This window comes from Eleutherodactylus coqui, chromosome 1 (assembly GCF_035609145.1).
Source record: "Eleutherodactylus coqui strain aEleCoq1 chromosome 1, aEleCoq1.hap1, whole genome shotgun sequence".
In the NCBI taxonomy this organism is placed as follows: Eukaryota; Metazoa; Chordata; class Amphibia; order Anura; family Eleutherodactylidae; genus Eleutherodactylus; species Eleutherodactylus coqui.
In genome coordinates, this window is record NC_089837.1 from 319071460 (window position 1) to 319092202 (window position 20743).

The 20743-nt window shown below is 45.0% G+C and overlaps 1 protein-coding gene across 1 annotated transcript in view; it reads left to right on the plus strand.

The window, feature by feature from the left end:
* The window catches only part of COL16A1 (collagen type XVI alpha 1 chain), a 152964-nt gene extending 132909 nt beyond the window's left edge, over positions 1–20055 (plus strand). Inside the window, exons 59-71 of the mRNA XM_066586861.1 lie at positions 211–255; positions 535–579; positions 678–731; positions 815–868; positions 952–1002; positions 1081–1170; positions 1407–1442; positions 4128–4172; positions 4249–4452; positions 4807–4873; positions 4976–5149; positions 5288–5365; positions 16548–20055. Coding sequence (XP_066442958.1) covers positions 211–255; positions 535–579; positions 678–731; positions 815–868; positions 952–1002; positions 1081–1170; positions 1407–1442; positions 4128–4172; positions 4249–4452; positions 4807–4873; positions 4976–5149; positions 5288–5365; positions 16548–16744 — 1140 coding nt within the window. The 3' untranslated portion in view covers positions 16745–20055. The remainder of the gene's footprint in view (positions 1–210; positions 256–534; positions 580–677; positions 732–814; positions 869–951; positions 1003–1080; positions 1171–1406; positions 1443–4127; positions 4173–4248; positions 4453–4806; positions 4874–4975; positions 5150–5287; positions 5366–16547) is intronic.
* The last annotated feature ends 688 nt before the right edge of the window (positions 20056–20743 follow it).

Below are 20743 nucleotides of genomic sequence, written 5' to 3' on the forward strand. Positions count from 1 at the left end.
GCAAACAGCTGATGAGCTGGAGTCCCAGAGGGCAGATCCCCATAGAAATGTCAGAGCTGGAAAATTCCTTTAAGAGAATAATTGCTCTGCGTAGCTAAAATATTGTTAGTAAAATTTCAGTCTGCGTACACGTGTGTGCAATTCTAGCTTGAAGTATCAATGATATACCATGCTACTAGCTGATTTTATGTTGTCCTTTTCTTTTTACAGGGAGAACAAGGTCCTCCAGGTCTTCCAGGATTTAAGGGCATTCCAGTGAGTTAATGCATAATGCCAAGTTTGGTATTGGTCCCTGATATTGGTCTAAGGGTATTCATTAAACATACTTCAGTATGGTGACTTCATCTATTGAACTGCGTTTGTACATTTTAGCTACAATTTATGGGAATTCCAATACAACTCAAGTGCAATCTATGAGATTAGTTGGCGAAAATATCATCTTCATTTTGGAGTTGACTTTAGTATTTGTATTGGAGCATTATGCTCTTGAAGTTGAGCCCTACACAAAATAAGTTAAGAATATTTTTATTGTAGGGATACAAAGGAAAACCAGGACACATGGGCTTGCCGGGAGCAAAGGTATAATTATTAAACACTATTCAGCATTTGTATCACTCCAGGTCCAAGTACACATTAATTGTGCCAAATTAATTCTCCTTTATTAATCTTCGTCACAGGGAGATTGTGGGCCTGCCGGACCTCAAGGAAGCCCGGGAAGGCCAGGAGCAGAGGCAAGCTCACAACTTCATTCATTTCTAAAAACTGTAGATTATTTATCCTTGTGGAAAATGCTATTAATATAAATTATATCTAGGGAGAGCTTGGTCCAATGGGTCCACAGGGACGTCCAGGTCCCCCAGGCCACCTAGTAAGTGAACCGATATCATTTGTATGCTAAAATGCACAATCATGATGTTCCTGTTGCTTAGTAATTTGTAACTTTACTTCTAGGGACCGGCAGGAAGTCAAGGACAACCAGGCAACCCAGGACCCCCAGGGCTGGTAAGGTCTTACAACTGTTTTATTATTAGAAACTGTAAAAATATGGAAATTAGTATTGACTCTTTCTTTCCCATTTAGGGTTTGAAGGGTGACCGAGGATCCCCTGGTGAGAGAGGAATGATGGGTCTTCCTGGGGAACCAGGAACCCCAGGACATCCTGGCTCTGTTGTGAGTATCTCAATTATTAAAATGACCACCCAACAATTTGTGAGCAGTTAATTGTAAATGTGCAACCAGCAATCTAATGATTTATGCTAGTTGTAAGGTAATTAAACAAAGTCGGGCTGCAATCGGAATTATCGGCAAATTGCGATTGCTGGTTGTGGTCACTAGCTGTCATGTAATCGTGCTCTAAAGGGGAAATTTAAGTATATGTGGTGAAAATCTCTCTTTGGTTTTATTAGGGTGAAATTGGAGGAGATGGAAAACCAGGCAAAGAGGTATGTAATGTTAAAAAACATTTAGTCTATGTGTAGTGACCCAGTACTTCATCCTGGTCCCCTCCATAAATGTCATTTATGTATGTCCTATGTTGATGCACTGTACAACCCTGTCTTATTTCCAGTATGCATGTTGCACAGCTGCAGCGCTAGAAGGGTTAAGTGTTTAATAAAATCCAAAGCCTGCATGTAAATGTATCAAGTCTTTCACGTCATATTGTATGAGAGAGGATATAAATAGGAGTGATTGAGAGCAAAAAAGGAGTCCATGTCTTTAGGAGTTTGGTTATGCAAGAGGTCCAGGCACATGAGGGCACCTTTGGCCCTTTGTGCTGAAGCATGGAAGAAAAAGAGAGATTCCCGTTGTGTATGTGATTGGATGTTAATGGAGTGAGCCCTAAGGAGAGAGAGAGAGAGCACCAGTAAGTTTGACTTTGTCCCTACAAAGCCCAGTGCAGAGGCACTATCTGAGTAGTTTTTTTCCTACATGGCCGTCTAAAGTCTGGATCACCGCGTAGAGGTACACCCTTTGTCTGTCACACCCACACATCTCTAAGGCTAGGTGGAGGTACTACAAGTCGTTAATCTCTGTTCACACATGGGCATCTTCAAGTCTAGGAGAGCCATGTGGAGGTATTGATCTTTGAAGTCTGTTTGTTTACCTGCACTGTGAAGTCTACAAGTTAACTGCCTTGTATTACTAATTCTTCATTTCAAGTAAAGTTTATGCCAGGCTCTAACCGTTCCTAGAGACCCATGGTACTAAAAAAAACTGTCTGTGGCTGAAGTTGATGTGTGTATGATGTGTATGTGTATATGAAGGACTTAAACAGACAAATGTGTTTTCGCACAATTTTGCAAGCGTGAAACTCACGCCCGCAAAATGTGATGAATTGAACCTATTGATTTCAGTGGGATTGTTCTCATGAGCATGTTTCTCGCGCGCAATTCCTGAGCACGACAAAAGATAGGACCTGCCCTACCTTTTTGCATTCTATGTGGAAAACTACCATAGAAGTCTATGGCAGGTTAAAAGAAAAGTAAGGAGAAGGGTGTGACACTGAGTAAAACGCAGGAAAAAGAAGACAGCTGGTCCTTGTTAGGCTTTAAATAGCCATTCTAATCCACGGAAAGAGAATAACATGTGCGTGTGAACTGGCATTGTGAGCGCAAAAATTACAGTACTATGTGCAGACACACGTGTAACAGCCTAATATTGCAATCTCTAAACCTTGTTCATATGCAAATGCACTCCATTCCGGTGAGCGTATTTGCGCATATGCTCGACTGTCAAAGCCCTCAGAGTGTAATATGTATGTATGTGGGTAATATGTAGAAGTGTGATATCTGTGTATGAATGTATCTATGCATGTGTAATATGTATGCATTGCATATGTATGTATTTGTGTGTAATTTATGTGTGTTCAATGTATAGGTATGTGTGTATCATTTATATTTGTGTTTGTAATGTGTGTTTAAGGGCTTACACACAAGGGTATGATTTTGGCCCATTATGTGTAATTATCACGGCCGCATAACAGGATGAAACAAAAGCATTGATTTCATACGCTCATCTTAAGATGCCCTAAGCAGTATGTGTAAGCAGTGAACCGATGTAGTAGCGCTGCTGAGTTATAGAAGCGCAGCTATGCTATTTGTGTAGTGTGCACGGCCATTCAAAGTGAATGGTAACAAGTCTTCCCTCTTCTACATGAAAACACATGCATGTCCGCAGCCTAGCCCGAAAAATGTGCATGTATGAGCATGTAGAATTGTATATAGATTTTGATCTTGACATTTCTACATTTTTCACCCATATCAGTAAAATGGGTGAAATCCATAACATTTCCGCAAACACAATAAGCAACAGATTTGGCCTACTTTAGTGAGTATAAACTCTGTTTTCTTCTACCAGGTTGTATTTTTGCTGTGTAGAAAACAAGTGGTGTGTGACTGAGGACTTACATTACCGAAGAAATATTAGAAATTGTTTGCCTTTGATAATTATGTTCTCTTGATGTGTTTTCGCTCTTCAGTCCAGAAAAAACATGAAAGCTCTCAAAAATATGTGTATGTTACTGGGAGATTGTAATAAAGTATTTAATGTCTTTCATTGCTTGGCGAACAACTTGCTTTACACAGTGACAATAAGAGCGCACGGGTTGTTACAATTTCTATATTATGCACAGTTGCTGAATCAGCTTGTAAATGTCAAGAAAAAAATCATTGTAGACAAAAGATACAATACGAACAACACGGATAACAGCTTATAGGTTGACGCACTGCAATTTATGTGAAGTACAGCCGGTTGGCTTCTTGAATGTTTTTGTATTTAATAGATTTTTTACTCGGTACATGGCATTTCACAAAAATTTTCAGATCCCTTTGATCTTAACTTTTCAAATGATTAGCAAAGTGCCCAATATTATCATTTCATGGTACTCACCCATGGGCAATACATTAGATTGAGGGCCTCTGCTATAGAAGATTCTGCTGAAGATGGGAATTGGCGTAACCGCTGCCGAATGTTACAGAATTCATTCAGCAGCTGCAAAGCAGGAGGGGATAAGGAGGCATCAAGATACAGCAGGACAGCTCCAGAGGAGAAGACAGCAGGGCACAGGGATTAATCTGATAATGGTTTCAGGCTTCCATAAATCATATAGATTTTTGTTTCTTTAATAGGGCTCTCCTGGTAAGCCTGGCATTCATGGACCCCCAGGAGAGAAGGTGAGAGGACAACTAATATTTATCACGTTTGGCATTTCATTCCAATACATTTAAATTCTTTATTCCTTACATTCAGGGTGAACCTGGATCTGAAGGTCCTCCAGGACCTCAAGGGGAGAGAGGAAGGCCTGGACCACCTGGAGATGGTTATCGAGATGGTTATGAAAAGAGTTCATCTGTAGGAGTTGTTGGACCTAGGGGACCTCCTGGAGAGAGGGGATCTAGTGGCCTTCCTGGACCACCTGGTCCTGCAGGAAATCCAGGATCAGCTGGAATAATGGTAAGCAGTTGTCAGACTCCAGGACCCCCACTAATCAGCATACCTAAAGAGTCATTCTTGTTTGGGATTGTGTCTAGTATTGTATGTAGTCCACCTCTATGCGAGTGAATGAACACAGCCACATGGAAAACAGTGGCAGTGTCTGGCCACTGACTTGAAGGCACTTGCCTTGTTCTGCTACCTTTGAGGCTCCTCAGGTTAGCCCCTCACCAATTACACGTAGATGACTTATTGTAAAAAAATAAGCCATCAATGTTAAAACCTAGAAAAAAACCTTTACTGCATGACATTTCTAGTAGATTGAGGTTATTATGAACCTTACTGAATGTGCACTTTACTATTTACTATTAATAGGCAGACCCCATTAATTATGATGAAATTAGAAGGATGATTCGACAGGAGATGATCAGACTCTTTGACGGTATGGTTTGGTCTGCATGAACTTTGATATGGAGAGAAATCATAACTTATAAGTAAAACGTCAAACTTTCTTTTCTCACGTAAATGCTGGTTGTTCAACTAGAACGGATGGCTTATTATGCACGAATGCAGACGCCAGTAGAAGTGGCTGCCTCGCCTGGAAGACCAGGTCCTCCTGGAAAGGATGGAGCTCCAGGTCGGCCAGGTTTACCAGGTACACCAGGACCTGCAGGTCAGCTTGGACGTGAGGGAAGACCAGGAGCCCCCGGTATGAGAGGTATGTTAATTGTGTATATTTGCAGTATGTCTATATTTTACATAAGACTAACAGCAACAAACATTTTTTATTGCCAAAACTAGTAGGTTTTATTCAGTTTCAATTAAATGTGCACGTGTTTTTTTTTTATTATTCTAGGTGAACCAGGAACAAAGGGTGATAAAGGTGCAAATGGTATTGGCACGATGGGTGACGTGGGTCCACCTGGACCACCAGGTACTGTTTACTGTCATTTTGCTGTGCATAAAAAGTTAATAATTTAATACAAACTGTATCATCATCTATCAAGTATAAAGTGTGGTTTGCATAGAAAAGGTAAATCACGTTCTCTGTATTGATCAGGTTAATCTTAAGTAGATCCTAAGTTATGCTTTCTGACTTAATGAACAGAAAAAAAATCTAATGTCAAAGTGACACCCTATTTTTACAGTTACTAAACTAAAAAATAATTGAATGTATAATTAATGAGTAAAGGCTTTTAAGTAAATTTATCTGCATCCATAAGGTCCAACTGTTTTGTAAGTTAATTTCTTCTCATGAATGACACAAATTCTTCTAAAGAACATCTAAAACTACTTAAAGAGGTTTTCTCATCTGGGCAACCTCTGTATAAAATGAAGCTATTGTAAAGGGTAGTTAATAAATGTTATACACAAATGCTCTGTATTTAAGAAAATAATGTGTCCTGTCCTGTAATGGTGTACAGTAGGGTATGGAGAATCACCTGTGTGGGACGGAAGGGCCAGCTATAGAAAACCCTTGCTCTGTGAAGGTGGGTGGGATATGGTGTACAGTTGTGAGAGAAAGAAATAAGACACAGTGAGCAAAAAGTAGGGCGCTCCTATACATTACTGGGGGGAAGTGAGGCCTGTTAAAGAAAGAGAGAAAGAAAGAACTACAAGACAGAGAGACTGAGTGAAAGGGGAGAGAAGAGTTCTCCTGCGGTCAGAGAAGTGAGAAGAGGGGTTCATTTGGTGTCTGGTGCCTCTATGATAATGAGGCTAAATTTTGACAGTCAGACAAGAAACTGGGCCTGAGAGACCAGTGTGAGTGTTATGTTGACGTACCCACTCTAGTGTACCTTGTTGCCACTAAAGAGGCTGAAGTCGCTGTGGTGCAGATATTTGTAAGAAACTGTGAGGGTATTTAATTAAAGTTTATTTGGCAAACTGCAATCTGGTGTCAGAAGCCATCTATACTAACGTTTTATTTCATTCCTCATCACCGCTCCGAAAGATGGTAGCATGCAAGGCATGGAGTAGTAAAGCTAAGGATGGGACAACTGAATATACACAAGCTATGGAGTCAAAGCCATTTTGGTATTAATCCCTCAGAAAGTCCTGTTCATCATTGCATCAGTAATGATCCCCTCACTGGCCTTGAATTCCAAGGAAGCCCTTTCCATTGTTGTGCTGGAACCATATTCTTCATTAGAACCAAGTTTCAAAAGAGTCAGGTCCAACGTTACACTGGTACTCTTTCATTACCCATGCCGATCAGCTCATATTGTCAGAAAAAATTGTGGCTGACTATATATTGCCCCTGCAGTGGTGGCTGCAGGGAAAATGTAATACTATGTACTGACCATTGTAGTACATGGCAGACCATGTAATACATGACTAGGCCATGGCAGCAAGAGCCACACTGGATTAGGATAGCTCTGCTCTGGCAAATAAGCTATGGTGAGCTGTGATGTCTATAAGCCAATGATAGACTGACTGAAGAGTTTCAGTTAGAGATGAGCGAGCACCAAAATGCTCGGGTGCTCGTTACTCGGGACGAAATTATCGCGATGCTCGAGAGTTCGTTTCGAGTAACGAACCCCATTGAAGTCAATGGGCGACTCGAGCATTTTTGTATATCGCCGATGCTCGCTAAGGTTTCCATTTGTGAAAATCTGGGCAATTCAAGAAAGTGATGGGAACGGCACAGCAACGGATAGGGCAGGCGAGGGGCTACATGGTGGGCTGCATCTCAAGTTCCCAGGTCCCACTATTAAGCCACAATAGCGGCAAGAGTGGCCCCCCCCAACAACTTTTACTTCTGAAAAGCCCTCATTAGCAATGCATACCTTAGCTAAGCACCACACTTCCTCCAACAAAGCACAATCACTGCCTGCATGACACTCCGCTGTCACTTCTCCTGGGTTACATGCTGCCCACCCCCACCCCCCCACCCCCCGCACGACGCAGCGTCCACAGCGCACACCAAAGTGTCCCTGCGCAGCCTTCAGCTGCACTCATGCCACACCACCCTCATGTCTATTTATAAGTGCGTCTGCCATGAGGAGGAACCGCAGGCACACACTGCAGAGGGTTGGCACGGCTAGGCAGCGACCCTCTTTAAAAGGGGCAGGGCGATAGCCCACAATGCTGTACAGAAGCAATGAGAAATATAATCCTGTGCCACCGCCATCAGGAGCTGCACACGTGGGCATAGCAATGGGGAACCTATGTGCCACACACTATTCATTCTGTCAAGGTGTCTGCATGCCCCAGTCAGACCGCGGTTTTTTATAAATAGTCACAGGCAGGTACAACTGGGAATCCCCAACTCCGCAATGGGAATTCCGTGTGCACCTACAGCATGGGTGGCTCCCTGGAACCCACCCGCTGTACATAAATGTATCCCATTGCAGTGCGCTGGACAGCAGAGCTAACGTCAGATTAAATGCAGGTGGGCTTCGGCCCACACTACATGCCCCAATCAGACTGGGGTTCTTTAGAAGTGGACACATGTAGTTACAACTTCGTGTGGACCGACAGCATGGGAGGCTCCCTGGAACCCACCAGCGGTACATAAATATATCCCATTGCAGTGCCCAGCACAGCTGATGTAACGTCAGCTGTAATGCAGGTGGGCAAAAAATTAATTGGATTACACTGTAGGCGAGGGCCCCAAAAAATTGGTGTACCAACAGTACTAATGTACCTCAGAAAATTGCCCATGCCCAACCAAGAGGGCAGGTGAAACCCATTAATCGCTTTGGTTAATGTGGCTTAATTTGTAACTAGGCCTGGAGGCAGCCCAGTTAAAATAAAAATTGGTTCAGGTGAAAGTTTCAACGCTTTAATGAGCATTGAAACGTATAAAAATTGTTTACAAAAATTATATGAGTGAGCCTTGTGGGCCTAAGAAAAATTGCCCGTTCGGCGTGAGTACGTCAGGTTTCAGGAGGAGGAGCAGGAGGAGGAGGAGGAATATTATACACAGATTGATGAAGCTAAAAGGTCCACGTTTTTGATGGTGATAGAGAACAATGCTTCCATCCGCGGGTGCAGCCTATGTATTGTTTAGGTATCGCTGCTGACCGCTGGTGGAGAAGTCTGGGGAAATCCAGGCTTTGTTCATCTTGATGAGTGTAAGCCTGTCGGCACTGTCGGTTGACAGGCGGGTACGCTTATCCGTGATGATTCCCCCAGCCGCACTAAACACCCTCTCTGACAAGACGCTAGCCGCAGGACAAGCAAGCACCTCCAGGGCATACAGCGCGAGTTCAGGCCACGTGTCCAGCTTCGACACCCAGTAGTTGTAGGGGGCAGAGGCGTCACGGAGGACGGTCGTGCGATCGGCTACGTACTCCCTTACCATCCTTTTACAGTGCTCCCGCCGACTCAGCCTTGACTGGGGAGTGGTGACACAGTCTTGCTGGGGAGCCAGAAAGCTGTCAAAGGCCTTAGAGAGTGTTCCCCTGCCTGTGCTGTACATGCTGCCTGATCTCCGCGCCTCCCCTGCTACCTGGCCCTCGGAACTGCGCCTTCTGCCACTAGCGCTGTCGGATGGGAATTTTACCATCAGCTTGTCCGCCAGGTATAGCATCACTCTCGAACCCCTTTCCTCTTCGGGTATGAGCGTCCGTGTGGGACTTGCGGAAATGTGCACAGAGCCGGCGCACCTTTCCGAGCAGGTCTGACAAGCGTGGGTAGCTTTTCAGAAAGCGCTGAACCACCAAATTAAAGACGTGGGCCAGGCATGGCACGTGCGTGAGGCTGCCGAGCTGCAGAGCCGCCACCAGGTTACGGCCGTTGTCACACACGACCATGCCCGGTTGGAGGCTCAGCGGCGCAAGCCAGCGGTCGGTCTGCTCTGTCAGACCCTGCAGCAGTTCGTGGGCCGTGTGCCTCTTATCTCCTAAGCTGAGTAGCTTCAGCACGGCCTGCTGACGCTTGCCCACCGCTGTGCTGCCGTGCCGCGCGACACCGACTGCTGGCGACGTGCTGCTGCTGACACATCTTGATTGCGAGACAGAGGTTGCGTAGGAGGAGGAGGAGGGTGGTTTAGTGGAGGAAGCATACACTGCCGCAGATACCACCACCGAGCTGGGGCCCGCAATTCTGGGGGTGGGTAGGACGTGAGCGGTCCCAGGCTCTGACTCTGTCCCAGCCTCCACTAAATTCACCCAATGTGCCGTCAGGGAGATATAGTGGCCCTGCCCGCCTGTGCTTGTCCACGTGTCCGTTGTTAAGTGGACCTTGGCAGTAACCGCGTTGGTGAGGGCGCGTACAATGTTGCGGGAGACGTGGTCGTGCAGGGCTGGGATGGCACATCGGGAAAAGTAGTGGCGACTGGGAACTGAGTAGCGCAGGGCCGCCGCCATTATACCTTTGAAAGCCTCCGTTTCCACAACCCTATACGACAGCATCTCCAGGCTGATAAATTTGGTTATGTGCACGTTTAACACTTGAGCGTGCGGGTACATGGCGGCGTACTTGCGCTTGCGCTCCAATACTTGCGCTAGCGACGGCTGGACGGTGCGCTGACAGACATTGGTGGATGGGGCCGAGGACAGCGGAGGTGAGGGTGTGGGTGCAGGCCAGGAGACGGTAGTGCCTGTGCCCTGAGAGGGGGGTTGGGTCTCAGTGGCAGGTTGGGGCACAGGGGGAGAGGCAGCGGTGCAAACCGGAGGCGGTGAACGGCCTTCGTCCCACCTTGTGGGGTGCTTGGCCATCATATGTCTGCGCATGCTGGTGGTGGTGAGGCTGGTGGTGGTGGCTCCCCGGCTGATCTTGGCGCGACACAGGTTGCACACCACTGTTCGTCGGTCGTCTGCACTCTCAGTGAAAAACTGCCAGACCTTTGAGCACCTCGGCCTCTGCAGGGTGGCATGGCGCGAGGGGGCGCTTTGGGAAACAGTTGGTGGATTATTCGGTCTGGCCCTGCCTCTACCCCTGGACACCGCACTGCCTCTTGCAACCTGCCCTGCTGCTGCCCTTTCCTCCCCCTCTGAAGACCTGTCCTCAGTAGGCGTAGCAAACCAGGTGGGGTCAGTCACCTCATCGTCCTGCTGCTCTTCCTCCGAATCCTCTCCGCGCTCCTCCCTCGGACTTACTGCCCTTACTACTACCTCACTGATAGACAACTGTGTCTCATCGTCATCATCCTCCTCACCCACTGAAAGGTCTTGAGACAGTTGCCGGAAGTCCCCAGCCTCATCCCCTGGACCCCGGGAACTTTCCAAAGGTTGGGCATCAGTCACGATAAACTCCTCCAGTGGGAGAGGATTCGGAACCCTTGCTGCCCATTCTGGGCAGGGGCCCTGGAACAGTTCCTGTGAGTCTGCCTGCTCCTCAGAATGTGTCATTGTAATGGAGTGAGGAGGCTGGGAGGAAGGAGGAGCAGCAGCCAGAGGATTCAGAGTTGCAGTAGTGGACGGCGCAGAATTCTGGGTGGTCGATAGATTGCTGGATGCACTTTCTGCCATCCACGACAGGACCTGCTCACACTGCTCATTTTCTAATAAAGGTCTACCGCGTGGACCCATTAATTGTGAGATGAATGTGGGGACGCCAGAAACGTGCCTCTCTCCTAATCCCGCAGCAGTCGGCTGCGATACACCTGGATCAGGAGCTCGGCCTGTGCCCACACCCTGACTTGGGCCTCCACGTCCTCGCCCGCGTCCACGTCCTCTAGGCCTACCCCTACCCCTCAGCATGCTGTATTACCAGTAGTGCAGAAACAGAACGCTGTAATTAAATGTGCCGCTTATTGGCCTGTGGTTGGAGGCTGACTTCGCTTACGGAACGCACAGCAGAGCCAGGAAATAATTTTGCGCAAGCCTGCTGTAACACTTAGCTGGCTGCGTATGAATTAGGAGGACAACTACCCCCAGCACAGACCCAGTACACTGAGGACAGTCACAGGCAGCCCAAATAGATTTTTTTTCCCAAATGTTTTTGGAAAGGCCCACTGCCTATATTCAATAAATATGTCTTCTGTCCCTGCCTCACCACTACTGGCCCTGGAGTATGTAAAATAACTGCAGACTGTTGCACTGTGGACTGGAATACAGCGGTGATGTAACAGCCAACACAGAGCCAGGAAATAATTTTGCGCAAGCCTGCTGTAACACTTAGCTGGCTGCGTATGAATTAGGAGGACGACTACCCCCAGCACAGACCCAGTACACTGAGGACAGTCACAGGCAGCCCAAAAAGATTTTTTTTCCCAAATGTTTTTGGAAAGGCCCACTGCCTATATTCAATAAATATGTCTTCTGTCCCTGCCTCACCACCACTACTGGCCCTGGACTATGTATAATTACTGCAGGGCGCAATGCTCTGCACGGCCGATATACAAAAAAAAAAAATGTGCAACACTGCAAAAAGCAACCTCCACACTACTGCACACGGTTAGATGTGGCCCTAAGAAGGACCGTTGGGGTTCTTGAAGCCTAAAATACTCCTAACGCTCTCCCTATAGCAGCTCCGGCACCAGCAGCACTGTCCCTGATCTCTGTCAGAACGCATCTGTGGCGAGCCGCGGGAGGGGCCGATTTATATACTCCGGTGACACCTGATCTCGCCAGCCACTCACTGCAGGGGGGTGGTATAGGGCTTGAACGTCGCAGGGGGAAGTTGTAATGCCTTCCCTGTCTTTCTATTGGCCAGAAAAGCGCGCTAACGTCTCAGAGATGAAAGTGAAAGTAACTCGAACATCGCGTGGTACTCGTCACGAGTAAAGAGCATCTCGAACACCCTAAGGGCGCCCACCCACTGGTGTTTGCGATTTCCGTGCGTGAAAAACGCAGCGTTTTCGGCGCGTTTTCCGCGATTTTTCCGCGCGTTTTTCGCGGCGTTTTCGCGGCTTTTCCGTTAATTTCCATTGCCATTCATGGGTGCATTAAGAGAAAAATAAGGACACATATGCAACTGACAGTTCCTATGTTAAAAATCGCAACGGACCGAAAAAAAAACGCCAGTGGACAGGAACACATGTTATCTCTATGCCTGTGCAGGAAAAACGCAAAATGCAAACGCAGGTAAAAAAAACGCCAGTGGGTGGGCGCCCTAATACTCGAACGAGTATCAAGCTCGGACGAGTACATTCGCTCATCTCTAGTTTCAGTACAGAATAGATACCAGGTGATTTCCTGAATATACCCTAAAGAATGGTTAAGTTAGTCATTAAAAATGGAAAGAATATGGCAAAAGAGGTCAATTTGCCTCCAGCAGTTTGTCCTTAAAAACATTGTGTAAGAAGGAAACTGGTTGGAGAGGCTACCAAGGCTATGGCCATTCAGAAAAAATTACAAGCTTCTGTGACAGAGATGGGAGAGGCTGTACATTTACATGCAATATATGCCCGACTGCTTTAAAAATCACAACTAATGGGAGTGTAGCAAATAGAAATCCACTATTGAAAAGGAGATTCATATAGCATCTCACCTACAATTGGCTTAAGGGAGGGGAGATATGAAAGTGGCAACATTCAGAGGCCCGCACAGCACAGGATACAAAATTTCTCACCCATTTATTAAAGGGGTTGTCTCGAGAAAGCAAGTGGGGTTAGGTACTTCTGTATGGCCATATTAATGCACTTTGTAATATACATCGTGCATTAAATATGAGCCATACAGAAGTTATTTACTTACCTGCTCCGTTGCTGGCGTCCCCGTCTCCATGGCTCCGTCTAATTTCGGTGTCTTCTTGCTTTTTTAGACGCGCTTGCGCAGATGGGTCTTCTCCCTTCAGCTCGGCTCGGCAGCAGCAGCGTTTTGGCTCCGCCCCCTTGTACGCATCATCGCGTGGCTCCGCCCCCATCACATGTGCCGATTCCAGCCTCCTGATTGGCTGGAATCGGCACATGCGACGGGGCGGAGCTACACGATGACGCGTACAAGGGGCGGAGCCAAAACGCCGCTGCTGCCGAGCCGAGCTGAAGGGAGAAGACCCATCTGCGCAAGCGCGTCTAAAAAAGCAAGAAGACACCGAAATTAGACGGAGCCATGGAGACGGGGATGCCAGCAACGGAGCAGGTAAGTGAATAACTTCTGTATGGCTCATATTTAATGCACGATGTATATTACAAAGTGCATTAATTTGGCCATACAGAAGTACTTAACCCCACTTGCTTTCACGAGACAACCCCTTTAAGGATATGCCCCAACTTGTGGCATTTAAATCACAAATAGTGCATAGAACCCCCGTTAGCACACCTAAAAATGGATATAGACCACATACCAGACCACCTAAACATATGGCATTCCTTTTGTTTAGAAAATGTGTGTCTTCTTCTCTCCTCCACTTGATTAAAGGGGTATCCACCTTATAGTAATTACGCTGCAGTTCTTTCTCCTTCCCTTGGCTTTCTGGCTGCTTTTTAATTGGTCAACTTCCAGAAAGAGAGGTACTGCACAGCACACTGTACCCTGCAGAGCCTCCGGAGGCAGTAAGCAGGCAGGATGCAGGATTTAGAGCCTTACGAATGGTTCCTCCAGGATGACATTAGTCGCGTGGATGCACACACAGACGCTTACCTCATCAGGTGCCTGTGAGCACAGGGAAGGATAGGAACATTCGGAAGTGAACAGACCTGTGTCACCCGGGAAACTTACCAGCTCTTCCAGGAGCCATTTTTTCTGTGAATCTCCTGAATATTTAGAGAGAGTTGGCAAGTTTGGCAAAAAGGCATGCGGAAGGCTCTGAAACACTGATTTATTCTGGTGACACCAAAACCAAAATTTGATCCGTAATATTTAAAGGGAATCTTTTATCACCTTAAGGGCGCCTACCCACTGGCGTTTTTTTTCCTGCGATGCTAAATTGCGTTTTGCGTTTTTTCTGAAGAGCAATTAGTATAGAATGTGTTCTTGTCCATTGGGGGTTTTTTTCCGGTCCGATGCAATTTTTCACATAGGAACTGTCAGTTGCATATGTCTCCTTATTTTTCTCTTAATGCACCCATGATTGTCAATGGAAATTAACGAAAAAGCCGCGGAAAACGCGCGGAAAACACAGCGGAAAACGCTGCGTTTTTCACGCACGAAAATCGGCAACGCCAGTGTGTAGGCGCCCTTATGCTGCCATCTGTGAGGGCAGCATAAGATATTAACAGGCTTGCTGATTACAGCCATATGTCAGTTTTATGTGCACATGAAGCAGTTTGGGAGAAACTCACATTTTATTTGTATCAGTAACACATAGAGGACCAGTTCTTGATATTCATGAGCTCTAGTTAGTCCCAGCCACTCCCCATCCACCGATCGACAACTGTCTCCTTTTTACTGTGTATAGAGAGACAGTTGTCAATCAGTGGATGGGCAGTAGGGTTGATGTGGCTAGCCCTGTGGGTGGTCGGGGCTAACAGGAGCAAATAAATATGGAGGATTTTTTCTTGTAGTGGTCTCTGCATGGCTGCTACTAATATAATAAAATGCATGTTTTTTCCCAAACTACTGAATGCACAGTATACATACAGCAAACACAGGGCTGCGATCAGCATGCCTATCTTATGCTGCTGTCAGAGAGGGCATCAAAACAATGGTGACAGACTTTCTTTAAGTGTGCAGGCGCCTGCACACGAGCGGAAATTCTGCGGCGGGATTTCCCCGCGCGATTTCCGCCGCTGGAAGCCTGCATAGGATTGCGTTAACAAACGCAATCCTATGCAGACGGCCGCTGTTGGGCCACACGAAATCTCGTGCGGCAAACAAAGCGCGGCATGTTCTATTTCTGCGAGCGCCGCACAGAAACGTCACTCACCCACCGCCAGCTCCGGTCTGCGCATGCGCCGGCTGCCCGGCAAGCCGACACATCAAACAGCCTGAGCCGCGGGTGAGTACGCGCTGCTCTCTGCAGGCACTCGGGTCGGGTCCCGCGGCAAGAATCCTCGCCGCCGGATCCGTCCCGCCCATCTGCAGGCGGCCTAAGCTAAGCACAACACCATTAAAACAATGCCATCCCCACCATAAAGCATGGTAATGGCAGCAACATGCTTTTGGGATGAAGCAATCTATGGATATTTTCTGCAGGAAAATCCCGCTGCAGGTTGAACGAGAACTGTGATTTGGGAGATTTATTTTCCGCAAGACTATCAGCCCAAACATGCCGCTAGAATTGCATTGGAATGGCTGAAAACAATAGTACTTTAAGAGACTCCATTGTACAAAAAATATTTTAACAGCTGGGCATAACTTAAAAAAAAGACACTATTTACCTCTCTCCAGCACCCAGTATGCACATCTGTTGAACATCAGGTGACCACTCCAGCCAATCAGAGGCCACAGTGTCACCATTTCAAACTCCTAGCATCAGCACTCACGTCCTAGGTGCCATGATGCCAGGAGTTCAGATAGTGAAGCTGTGGCGTCTGATTGGCTGCTGTGGTTACCTGACTATCACTGGACGTACATACCGCAGCTGCACAGCTGTTTACTGGGGGCTGAAGAGAAACAAGCAGTGTCTCCTTTGTTATTTTCCACCATGCCTAGCTGTTTTCATTTTTTTGTAGTTGGACAACCCCTTCAAGTCTAAATCATAATTCTATAAAAAAAAATTGTGGCTCGACTGGAAAGTAGCTGTTCAATTTCATTTACCATATACCTTGGTGCAACTTGGAGTTTCATAAAGAGGAACAGGACAAAATGCAGTGTCCATACTTTGAAAGCTGAGATTTACTGTATCCACAAAGGTTGAAGGCAGCAATTAATCCTAAGAGCTCAGTCACACGGGCGCACCGGCACCCGTACACCGGCGCCGATGCACCCGTGTGACTGACAGTTAGAAGACGGACGTACCTGAAGACGGACGTCTCTCTACAGCGCTGATGAAAGAACACATGACCGGCAATGAAGCCGGTCACATGGTCTTCCTCCCGGCGCTGCAGAGAGACGTCCGTCTTCAGGTACGGCCGTCTGCTGGCTGCAGTCACACGGGTGTGCCCGTGTGACTGAGCCCTAAAGGTGCCTCTACTAAATAGTGCCTTGAAGACATGAATAGTTATGCAGTCTGTTGTTTGGTTTTATAATGATTGCCTTTGTGACTGTCGGAATTGATAAATTCTTTTTAAATAGAGTTTTATCATAATAAACTACATTTTTGGAACCAAATTATAAATTGTATATTTAAGACTGTTTTTCAAATTGTAACTCTTTATGATGTTCTTCCTCTTATGAATCCAGGACCACAGGGTCCACCTGGTTATGGCAAATTGGGCCCACCAGGACCAATGGGTCAACAAGGAATTCCTGGCATCCCAGGACAGCAAGGGCCAAAAGGTAACACAGGTGATACTGGGAGATGCAATCCGTCAGACTGTTACAGCATGATGTCAGTGCAAGAATACCAACCAAAGAGCATGAAAGGACCAGGACGATAAGAAGCCATTATCTTCAGACCATCAACAACTGGATCACATTGAAACAGCTGTGCTCTTTCCTTACCAGAGTGACCATCAGTACATTTCTTGATACATTTATTTCTATATATTGTTCAGTATCAAGACAATATATTTTCTGGAAAAAAAGGAGAATGAAATGTTCATGCACCTTGTATAGTTTTTCTTATTTCTATCTCAGTTAGTAGGTTCTGCATCCCTTCGTTCTTTAGTTTTTACTTTTCTGTTTCCCGTACTGCCTATGTTGTCTCAAAGCACTTCATCAAACTGTATGATTCTTGAAGGAAAACAATACACCTCATTGCCTAAAAAACTAATATGATTATCAAATACAAAAAAATACAAATTTGTGTAGATCTTCTACATTACCTCATGATAGTTATTTTCAGGATAATTCCATTTTGCAGTAACATCACGCATTATTTTCTAGTTCACTTTCTAAACTACATTGATATCATTAGAATGTTAAACTTTTGCCCATTCTCGTCTTCTCCTTTTTCTGGATGTCCTTGACACCCAACCACGGAGCAGGCCAATTTTAACAACAAACACAGGTTGTACAATTACATCAGAGTATGAAATATGTAACCCATTATATGCATACATAAAACTGCCAATGGCACAAAAATTGCACAATTTTACTTGAAGCTGAAGTTGGCCAGTTTTATATCAATGAGCGTGGCTTAACATATGGTGAAATCTATGGATCGCTTTCCATTACACTATCAGTGATGCAGGACTTCCAGATTTTTCTTGCCACATTTGCCTTACAATTTTGACTTCAAATGTTGGTGTAAAATTGTATGGAGATGAAAGTAAGTGAGCTATATCAGTACATTTGAGCATATGACAATAAGTAGACCCCCAAAACAAATGTTGGCATCATATAGTGTCTTAGCCCAAACATAGCTTTCAGCTCTGTAGAAACTAGTTATTCTACTTTAGTCTCCATAGAATGCTTATTGGGGAAAAAACAACTGGAAACTGCAGTTGCATGTTAGAGCCAAACTATCCCTACATGTAAGAGGTCTTCCCCAATCTACCAACAATAGGCATGACATCTGCTGTTGGGGACAATCCGCAGACCTTTATCCCACAGACTAGACCAGTGTAAGGTTTCATTCTGATGGTGGTATTTGCTCAGTATCCGTATTTGTAAGCTAAAACCAGGAATGGAACCTATAGAGAGAACATATAATGGAGAGATTTGCGTGTATTTTAGACCCACTTGTGGTTTTGGGTTATAAATACTGATATAAAATACTGACCAAATACTGCTGTCTGGAGGAGGCCATAGCCAAACACAGCATCGTTATTTGCAGGAATCGGGAGAGCTTGATGTTGGTCACTCTTAAAGTAACCTTCTGGCCGCACAAACCAAGGTGGCCGCACCGATTTTCTGACTACCTGATACACATTGTACATTGATTGTCTACTAGTAGACTAAGGCACTACATGCTGTTTGATTGGCCAGAGCTGTTGATGTGGGCAGTACTGGCCAATCAAGGCAGCATGTAGAGTCTTAGACTGTCAATTTTCTACCATTGTACATGATCAATGTACAATGTGTATCAGCTAGTGAGAGAAATGGTGCGACCATCTTGGTTTGTCTAGGACAGAGGATTGCGTTAAAGCTTTAAACTATGACCTGCTGTTTCTAACAAATTCCACGATGGTAAATATACATCCTAGCAAAGAGTAGAGGAGTGGTATAGTCATGTTTGAAAAAGACATGACTGAGGAGCAAGTGCAATAAGTAACTACCTGTGGCTGCTATTATTATTAGTACATCTGAAGAAAGGATATGAAAACAATTTATAGAAACGTCCTCTGTGTGCCACAAATAACGAACTTAGACTTCACAAAATGTAAATCCCATACTGACAAACTTTGGCCACTCTTGCATTAGAATGCCAGGAGGATGCCTCTGATTTTGTCGGGATTTGCTGGCATTAATCTCTGCATGGCCAGAATGAGAACTAAGTTGTAAAAATTGTGTCCAGTGGATTATATGTAAGGCATTACAAGGTATTAGGTGAAGTTAAACTATTCTCACTCTTTGTAGCATGTTTCTTAGACCAACATTTCATACAACAATCTAAGTAAAGTTTTATTAAGAGCCACAAACAAGCCTCTTAATACATTTTTGCATCTCTGTGCTTCAAATTCGAAATCTACATCAGCCATGAACTAGATATCAACTATAATTTACACAACTTTCTATCATAAAATACAGTATACATGACAGGCCAAGAGTGGGCAAGGGCCTAATGCTAAGCCCCGCCCACTTAAAATAAAAATAATTGGGGTTTGTGTAAAACTTTTGGTTTCAACAATTCTGGCACCAGCCAAATAATATAAGAAAAAGAATCCAGCACTCAGATACAAAATGTATTTATTAATCCCTGATGAAGTAATCCCAAAAGGTCTTATGTAGATCCAAATAAGAGAAAGATCCCACTATTGCTGGATAACTGGAATCCCACAGTGCTGAGGAATATATTGAACGTGTTGGATTATTTTTCTTAGGCTAGTTTCCACATCTACGTCGAAACTTCCGGTTCCAAAAGCCGGGCAGCTGGGTGAAAAGTGGACGGACCACATTATGGTCAATGGGGTCTGTTCGACACTGACCATAGACGGAGTCGTTTGGACGCAGAACCCTGAGCGCAGATGGGAAACCATTCTTATATTGTTAGGGAGTGCCAATTTTCTACAGATATAGCAAGCTAAATAAGAGATTTGCCCTTGTGTATTTATTCCCTTAGTACATGTAATAATGGCCACAATACAGCAGAAACAATCCATTGAGTTTGGGAGTGCTAGTTTCCATCAGCTAGAACCTCTATAAATTCTGTAAAAACACACTTGATATAAACTGACATTATTCTGAGAATGATCTATTCATATACATTTACTGTATACCAATGAATGCTATTGCCATGCGTGTTAAGTATGTATGCAGGAAAACATGGAAACATACTTTAGTCTTTTTGTTGAGCTCTATGTCATTGTATAATTCTTTTGGAATATGGTTCTTCCTCTGTAAAGATGGATACTTCCTCATGTCCGCCTTTATATTACTCTTCTTCAAGCCATACAGCATGGGTGGATACTCATTCCTGAAAAATTCTATAATTGTGACGACCCGCTCTCCATCCAATGAATTGTTAGGGAGATATTTGTGTATCAGCTGTATACCAATGTTCTACAGATGCGTTGTTGTGCAGAGAACTGTTATGTAGATACTTGTTCAACTACAAAAATCAAATATAATTTATACTATTCTGGAACTTGGTGTCCTTTGTGGTTTATCTGATTGTCTATTAAATGTTCTGCAGTATTGCCGAGTATTGTACTAATCTCAGACTGCACTGGTCAGTGTATGTCCAACATTACTAGAGCACTGAATTTAGTCTAATGTATATGCATAAAATGTTACAAAGGCTCATGAATTAATCTTTTGCATGCCTAAGGGTGCTACTACACCACGGCCATTAACCCCCATGATTTAGAGATAATTGTGGTTCTGCACCGGAAAGTTCAGCCTGGCTATTAGCAGGAAACTGCAAGCGCTAGCGGCAGCAGCTAGAACTCACGTAATAGTTGCCCTGTTACCTTACAATCCAGGTCTAGCTCCATTTAAGACCAATATTACTCCCATAGGGAAGATACAGGAATCCAGGAAACTGAGATTTTGTGTGCTCTTTTTAAGGATGCTTGGAGAGAATGACTTTAGCTGTCCCTGAGCCTCCTAATAAAACAGTTGACCAACAGAGTGAAATCAAGGCAAAGGTCTAAAATGTGATGAAACCATCAAATTGGCATCCCTGTGACACAGAGGTGACAAAGTTGCACTTCAGTTATCATAAACTGAGAAAGGGTAGAACTCTCAATATATTGTTCTGGTTATCATGTAGAGAACAGCATACATCTGAAAGTCTTCAGTAGAAGATTATGGTTTTTGTCTTTTTTGTGATG